Below are 9,341 nucleotides of genomic sequence, written 5' to 3' on the forward strand. Positions count from 1 at the left end.
TTTCCAAAGCCCTGTTTCCACCCTTTTTTTCTGGCGACTACTCCTTCCACATTTTTCAACACATTTCAAACGTTTTGTCGTCAAAACATTCCTCTTAATCGGGACAAAAATCGAAGATGTTTTATAAACTGGAAACATTCCCGGTTTTCCCGAGATTCCAGGAATTCTGTAATACCATTTCTCAATGAAAAATGTTATTACTTCAACATTTCTCGACCGATTTGAAAAATTCCAACACTAATTCACAACTTTCAAAATATTCAACATTTCAAAAAAAATCCCGCTTTTCCCAAATTTCCATGAAATTCCCATTGAAAAGAATTCAAAGTTCCACAACTCCCACATTTTTCAACCGATTCAAACCATTCCACCTTCAACACATTCCACCATCCTGGAAATTCAAGCTATCATTTTTTAAAGTTCAAAAAAATTCCAGGATTTTCCAGAATTCCTGGTTTTCCAAAGCCCTGTTTCCACCCTTTTTTTCTGGCGACTACGCCTCCCACGTTTTTCAACGCATTTCAACCGTTTCGTCGTCAAAACATTCCTCTTAATCAGGACAAAAAACGAAGATGTTTTATAAACTGGAAAAATTCCTGGTTTTCCCGTGATTCCAGGAAATCTGTTATACCATTTCTCAATGAAAAATGTTATTACTTCAACATTTCTCGACCGATTTGAAAAATTCCAACACTAATTCACAACTTTCAAAATATTCAACATTTCCAAAAAAATTCCAGCTTTTCCCAAATTTCCATGAAATTCCCATTGAAAAGAACTCAAAGTTCCACAACTCCCACATTTTTCAACCGATTCAAACCATTCCACCTTCAACACATTCCAACATCCTGGAAATTCAAACCATCATTTTTCCAAATTCAAAGAAATTCCAGGATTTCCCAGAATTCCTGGTTTTCCAAAACCCTGTTTCCACCCTTTTTTTCTGGCGACTACTCCTTCCACATTTTTCAACGCATTTCAACTGTTTTGTCGTCAAAACATTCCTCTTAATCAGGACAAAAAACGAAGATGTTTTATAAACTGGAAAAATTCCCGGTTTTCCCGTGATTCCAGGAAATCTGTAATACCATTTCTCAATTAAAAATGTTATTACTTCAACATTTCTCGACCGATTTGAAAAATTCCAATACCAACCAATTCACAATTTTCAAAATATTCAACATTTCCAAAAAAAATTCCAGCTTTTCCTAAATTTCCATGAAATTCCCATTGAAAAGAATTCAAAGTTCCACAACTCCCACATTTTTCAACCGATTCAAACCATTCCACCTTCAACACATTCCACCATCGTAGAAATTCAAACTATAATTTTTACAAGTTCAAAAAAATTCCAGGATTTTCCAGAATTCCTTGTTTTCCAAAGCCTTATTTCCTCCCTTTTTTCTGGCGACTACGCCTCCCACATTTTTCAACTTATTTCAAACTTTCCACCGTCAAAACATTCCTCTTAATCGGGACAAAAAACGAAGATGTTTTATAAACTGGAAAAATTCCCGGTTTTCCTGAGATTCCAGGAAATCTGTAATACCATTTCTCAATTAAAAATGTTATTACTTCAACATTTCTCGACCGATTTGAAAAATTCCAAGACCAACCATTTAAGCTAATTCACAACATTCCAAATATTCAACATTTCCCTAAAAAATTCCCGCTTTTCCCAAATTTCTATGAAATTCCCATTGAAAATAATTCAAAGTTCCACAACTCCCACATATTTCAACCGATTCCAACCATTCCACCTTCAACACATTCCAACATCCTGGAAATTCAAACCATCATTTTTCCAAATTCAAAGAAATTCCAGGATTTCCCAGAATTCCTGGTTTTCCAAAACCCTGTTTCCACCCTTTTTTTCTGGCGACTACTCCTTCCACATTTTTCAATGCATTTCAATTGTTTTGTGGTCACAACATTCCTCTTAATCAGGACAAAAAACGAAGATGTTTTATAAACTGGAAAAATTCCCGGTTTTCCCGTGATTCCAGGAAATCTGTAATACAATTTCTCAATTAAAAATGTTATTACTTCAACATTTCTCGACCAATTTGAAAAATTCCAACACCAATCATTTAAGCTAATTCACAACTTTCAAAATATTCAACATTTCCAAAAAAATTACAGCTTTTCCCAAATTTCCATGAAATTCCCATTGAAAAGAATTCAAAGTTCCACAACTCCCACATTTTTTAACCGATTCAAACCATTCCACCTTCAACACATTCCAACATCCTGGAAATTCAAACCATCATTTTTCAAAATTCAAAGAAATTCCAGGATTTCCCAGAATTCCTGGTTTTCCAAAACCCTGTTTCCACCCTTTTTTTCTGGCGACTACTCCTTCCACATTTTTCAACGCATTTCAACTGTTTTGTCGTCAAAACATTCCTCTTAATCAGGACAAAAAACGAAGATGTTTTATAAACTGGAAAAATTCCCGGTTTTCCCGTGATTCCAGGAAATCTGTAATACCATTTCTCAATTAAAAATGTTATTACTTCAACATTTCTCGACCGATTTGAAAAATTCCAATACCAACCAATTCACAATTTTCAAAATATTCAACATTTCCAAAAAAAATTCCAGCTTTTCCTAAATTTCCATGAAATTCCCATTGAAAAGAATTCAAAGTTCCACAACTCCCACATTTTTCAACCGATTCAAACCATTCCACCTTCTACACATTCCACCATCGTGGAAATTCAAACTATAATTTTTACAAGTTCAAAAAAATTCCAGGATTTTCCAGAATTCCTTGTTTTCCAAAGCCCTATTTCCTCCCTTTTTTCTGGTGACTACGCCTCCCACATTTTTCAACTTATTTCAAACTTTCCACCGTCAAAACATTCCTCTTAATCGGGACAAAAAACGAAGATGTTTTATAAACTGGAAAAATTCCCGGTTTTCCTGAGATTCCAGGAAATCTGTAATACCATTTCTCAATTAAAAATGTTATTACTTCAACATTTCTCGACCGATTTGAAAAATTCCAAGACCAACCATTTAAGCTAATTCACAACATTCCAAATATTCAACATTTCCCTAAAAAATTCCCGCTTTTCCCAAATTTCTATGAAATTCCCATTGAAAATAATTCAAAGTTCCACAACTCCCACATATTTCAACCGATTCCAACATCCTGGAAATTCAAACCATCATTTTTCCAAATTCAAAGAAATTCCAGGATTTCCCAGAATTCCTGGTTTTCCAAAACCCTGTTTCCACCCTTTTTTTCTGGCGACTACTCCTTCCACATTTTTCAATGCATTTCAATTGTTTTGTGGTCACAACATTCCTCTTAATCAGGACAAAAAACGAAGATGTTTTATAAACTGGAAAAATTCCCGGTTTTCCCGTGATTCCAGGAAATCTGTAATACCATTTCTCAATTAAAAATGTTATTACTTCAACATTTCTCGACCGATTTGAAAAATTCCAACACCAACCATTTAAGCTAATTCACAACTTTCGAAATATTCAGCATTTCCCAAAAAAATTCCCAAGTTTTCCAAATTTCCATGAAAATCCCATTGAAAATAAGTCAAAGTTCCACAACTCCCACATTTTTTATCCGATTCAAACCGTTCCAACTTCAAAATATTCAGCCTGTTCAGGAATTGTCTGTTCTACTTCAACAATTAGTCATTTTGAAGTTCAACTTCAGCATTGGAGCATTCACACGCAATTCCTTCAGGAATTGCTTCATCTAGTTAAGGTATGTTTTTTCTCATATCGTTTTGCTCTATTTTTCTATTGTTGCTGCCTATTGTTCAATGTACTTTGTTAAGAATTATTTAAGTTTCTAAAGACTTCTCCATTCCTTGGACTGACTTTTTCTTTACTAAAAACAGCTAGCAACATATCTAGCATTTTTTTCTGGTGTTATTAAAGACTGTACTTGTGTTTAGACACTCATTATTTCTATCGCTCCATGTGCAAGCTTTACTGAAGTAACACTTGCTATGCACTGCTGGTCCAGCCTTTCTCTCCTTAAAATCCGCCACTTTTCCCTTAATATTTGCACATTTTGTAGAGACTGTCCACGTGTATACTGTATCTGGGGTACATTAAAGCACGTCCACATCGCAGACATGATGCCTGCGCTCCAGACGATACCCTGCGTATTGCTTACATCATCATAACATCCGGTTTCGGTGATCAATAGCTGATTCAGTCAATAGTGCACACAAAATCCATTTATACAATATATTAGTGTACAGCTCCACTAATGGACATTGGAGTGTTACTTTCAAAGGCAAAATTAAAGTATTGCTAGAAACATAATTTTATATGGGACTTTATTGTATTATATGTATAGTACATGTTCCAAAAAGAAAAAAGCATAAAACACCACCAGAATTAGAGATATTACAAGTCAAAGTGATGAAGCTTAGTGTTACACTCATGACTTGGTGTAACTAAACATTACCCTATAAGATGAAGGCAATTGCATTTTATTGATATTTGAAATGTATTCAATGTTTATAAATGAATATTTAAATATACTAAATGTAAAAAAGTGAACACATATTCAAAATAAGATCATTAAATGAAATGTAGTTTGGTTACGCCATCATGAGCGCAACACAAGGTTGTAAAAGTTTCAACTACAATTCTAAATAAGATGTCAAAAGCAAACTGAAATCAAATACAGCTTAAAGATTGATCAATACCTATTTAAATTTAGTAATACATAAATATGATGATTTATCAAAATATAAAAGAAATATACCTGAACAGTACACCAAAAAGTAACGCTATGAATCGCGTTTTTCCAAGTTTTTGGGGCATTTTTATGCTATTTCCAAGCATCTCCTTTTTATTATCGTTAATTTTAAATGGTCAAACTAATGCATATTATATATGCATGCCCTAGTAAACAAAAACAAAAAGTCATATTTATTTTGATTGTTACATTTTGAAGCAATTTGTGCAGGTGGGTGCGAATGTACCCATTACCAGAGCTGTACACACTACTTACATTTTTTCCACTTTAAAAATACCCCTAATTTTTAAGGTGTGGCGGCTTTTATTTTGCCATGTTGGAGCAACCCTGAAATGAGAATCGCGATTCGGATTTGAATCGGGTTTTTTCAGCACCCCTATTACGATGCTAATGTCAAGACAAGCTTTCAAATAACTGTCAAGAGACAACGTAATATGATATAATTTTTTTTTTATTTTACTAGTTGTTATTTCAATGGTAAATAAAAACAGAATACAATGATTTGCAAATCCTGTTCAACTTATATTCAATTGAATAGACTGCAAATACAATATATTTAATGTTCACACTGAGAAAATTAATTTTGTATTGCAAATAATCATTAACTTAGAATTTAATGGCAGCAACACATTGCAAAAAAGTTGCCACAGGGGCATTTTTACCACTGTGTTACATGGCCTTTCCTTTTAACAACACTCAGTAAACATGTAAACTGAGGAGACACATTTTTGAAGAGGCATTCTTTCCCATTCTTGCTTGATGTACAGCTTAAGTTTTTCAACACTCCGTTGTGGTATTTTAGGCTTCATAATGCGCCGCACATTTTCAATGGGAGACAGGTCTGGACTACAGGCAGGCCAGTCTAGTACCCGCACTCTTTTACTATGAAGCCACGCTGTTGTAACACATGGCTTGGCATTGTCTTGCTGAAATAAACAGGGGCGTCCATGATAACGTTGGATGGCAACATATGTTGCTCCAAAACCTGTATGTACCTTTCAGCATTAATGGTGCCTTCACAGATGTGTAAGTTACCCATGTCTTGGGCACTAATACACCCCCATACCATCACAGATGCTGGCTTTTACACTTTGTGGCGACAACAATACGGATGGTTCTTTTCCTCTTTGTTTTGGATGACACGACGTCTACAGTTTCCAGAAACAATTTGAAATGTGGACTCGTCAGACCACAGAACACTTTTCCACTTTGCATCAGTCCATCCTAGATGAGCTTGGACCCTGCAAAGCTGGCGGTGTTTCTGGGTGTTGTTGATAAATGGCTTTCGCTTTGCATAGTAGAGTTTTAACTTGCACTTACAGATGTAGCGACCGACTGTAGTTACTGACAGCGGTTTTCTGAAGTGTTCCTGAGCCCATGTGGTGATATCCTTTACACACCGATGTCGCTTTTTGATGCAGTACCGCCTGAGGGATCCCAAGTCTGTAATATCATCGCTTACGTGCAGTGATTTCTCCAGATTATCTGAACCTTTTGATGATATTACGGACCATAGATGGTGAAATCCCTAAATTCCTTGCAATAGCTGGTTGGGAAATGTTGTTCTTAAACTGTTGGACAATTTGCTCACTCATTTGTTGACAAAGTGGTGACCCTCGCCCCGTCCTTGTTTGGGAATGACTGAGCATTTCATGGAAGCTGCTTTTATACCCAATCATGGCACCCACCTGTTCCCAATTAGCCTGTTCACCTGTGGGATGTTCCAAATAAAGAGCATTCCCTCAACTTTCTCAGTCTTTTTTGCCACTTGTGCCAGCTTTTTGGAAACGTGTTGCAGGCATCAAATTCCAAATGAGCTAATATTTGCACAAAAGAAAGTTTTCCAGTTGGAACATTAAGTATCTTGTCTTTGCAGTCTATTCAATTGAATATAAGTTGAAAAGGATGTGCAAATCATTGCATTCTGTTTTTATTTACCATTTACACAACGTGACCACTTCACTGGTTTTGGGTTTTGTATTTGTTAAGAATAATAGGAATGAGTTTAGTATTTTAAAGTGGTTGGATCAGATATTACCTGTAACAAAGTTTACCAGTTGGAACATTAAATATCTTGTCTTTGTAGTCTATTCAATTGAATACAAGTTGAAAAGGATTAGAAAATAATTGTATTATGTTTTTATTTACAATTCACACAACGTGACAACTTCACTGCTTTTGGGTTTTGTACATTATTTATGTTCATATAGTTAATTTGATTAAATGTTTATTACTGAGAGCTGTTTCTCATAGTTTGGTTCTCCTATTTAGTTTAGACAAAACCAGGGTAAGACACTGCCACATGCGTGAACAAAATATAAGAAACACGTCCTTAATATTCATCACACTTGAACTGTGAAGTGAACATTTTCCAAACGCATTTTGTATCAAACGCCATTAGATGAATGCAAAAATATTATTAAAATGTCCAATAAAAACACGTTGAAGTAAATGCCTGTGAGCGCCATCGGCAGATTCCACACTTGAAATACCTGACGTAGTCTCACCGAGCACACCTGAACGCACCATTCCTCTTGAACACGTTTAGAGTTTTAAGGCGGACAAAAAAAAAAAACTTGTTGACGGGAGATTGAGAGGAAGTTCACGGTCACTCACCGTATTTATGCACCATGCTGCCTCCAACTTCATGGAAAGTCACGTCGGGGGAGAATTTAGCAGGCGCGGGGAGGGGGGAAGAAAAGTCAGTAACGGTCGCTACTAGCTAACCACAGCACAGAGCTGTTGTCATGGCAACGTGACTTACTAGTAACTCCCGCCGAGGGAGAAGTGACGCATTAGTTCAGCTGCTGTCAACTTTCTGCACAAGTTTGGAAAGGGAAAAGGGGGGGCCAGGCGGCCTCAGAGTTGCTGTGCCGTGTTCCTCCTCCTCCGCCTCCTCCTCCTCCTCATGCCGCGCCTCTGTGGGGAGAAGACTCCGCACCTTCGTTCTGCCGCCGCCTGAAGCCCGCCGCTGTCCTCCGGTCCCCCACACCGACTCAGTGTGTCGTTGGCGGCCTGGGAAGATGCTCTCTTTTCACGGCATGCTGCTCCAACACACTGACGCTGGGGCTTTTTTTTTTGCTCCAATGTTAGCCTTTTTTTTTTTTTTTTTTTACTCTACCGCAATCCTGCTCAGTGCTGTCATTGGCGAAAGGATTGCCTTTGGTGCCCTCTAGCGGTGGGATGCCTAACATTGCATATCAAGCTGTACTATATGGCAGATATATATTCAATAAAATCTATATATATATATATATATATTAGGGGTGTGGAAAAAAATCGATTCGAATTCAAATCGCGATTCTCACGTCTCTTTTTTTTAAATTATTATTTTTAATTAGATAATGTAGTTTTTTAATTAATCAATCCAACAACACAATACACAGCAATACCATAACAATGCAATCCAATTCCAAAACCAAACCCGACCCGGCAACACTCAGAACTGCAATAAACAGAGCAATTGAGAGGAGACACAAACACGACACAGAACAAACCAAAAGTAGTGGAACAAAAATGAATATTATCAACAACAGTATCAATATTAGTTACAATTTCAACATAGCAGTGATTAAAAATCCCTCGTTGACATCATCATTAGACATTTATTTAAAAAAAAAAAAAAAGATTAATAGTGTCACAGTGGCTTACACTTGCATCGCATCTCATAAGCTTGACAACACACTGTGTCCAATATTTTCACAAAGATAAAAAAAAAGTCATATTTTTGGTTCATTTAATAGTTAAAACAAATTTACATTATTGCAATCGTTGATAAAACATTGTCCTTTACAATTATAAAAGCTTTTTACAAAAATCTACTACTCTGCTTGCATGTCAGCAGACTGGGGTAGATCCTGCTGAAATCTATGTATTGAATGAATAGAGAATCCTTTCGAATCGGGAAAAAATCGTTCTTGAATCGAGAATCGTGTTGAAGTGAAAAATAATCGATTTTGAATCGAATCGTGACCCCAAAAATCGATATTGAATCGAATCGTGGGACACCCAAAGATTCACAGCCCTAATATATATATATATATATATATATATATATATATATATATATATATATATATATATATATATATATATATATATATATATATATATATATATATATATATATATATATATATATATACATATACATGTATATATATATATATGTATGTATATATATACATGTATATATATATATATATATATATATATATATATATATATATATATATATATATATATATATATATATATATATATATATATATATATATATATATATATATATATATATATATATATATGTCTTAATTAGATTATCCAAAAAATAGTGCTCGATACCGTGGTAGAGCGTAATATGTATGTGTGGGAAAAAAATCACAAGACTATTTCATCTCTACAGGCCTGTTTCATGAGGGGTTTCCTCAATCCACAGGAGATTTCTCCTGAGGATTGAGGAAACCCCTCATGAAACAGGCCTGTAGAGATGAAATAGTCTTGTGATTTTTTCCCCACACACATATATATATATATATATATATATATATATATATATATATATATATATATATATATATATATATATGTATACATA

General features: G+C 35.0%; 1 protein-coding gene across 1 annotated transcript in view; it reads right to left on the reverse strand.

Moving 5' to 3' along the window:
• Positions 1-7,831, reverse strand: part of LOC133648322 (disks large 1 tumor suppressor protein-like) — an 84,091-nt gene extending 76,260 nt beyond the window's left edge. Inside the window, exons 1-2 of the mRNA XM_062044300.1 lie at positions 7,509-7,831; positions 7,361-7,387 (exon numbers count right to left, since the gene is read on the reverse strand). Of these exons, the coding sequence (XP_061900284.1) occupies positions 7,361-7,376 (16 nt within the window). The 5' untranslated portion in view covers positions 7,377-7,387; positions 7,509-7,831. The remainder of the gene's footprint in view (positions 1-7,360; positions 7,388-7,508) is intronic.
• Between the last annotated feature and the right edge of the window lie 1,510 nt (positions 7,832-9,341).

This window comes from Entelurus aequoreus, linkage group LG04 (genome assembly GCF_033978785.1).
Source record: "Entelurus aequoreus isolate RoL-2023_Sb linkage group LG04, RoL_Eaeq_v1.1, whole genome shotgun sequence".
Lineage (NCBI taxonomy): Eukaryota > Metazoa > Chordata > Actinopteri > Syngnathiformes > Syngnathidae > Entelurus > Entelurus aequoreus.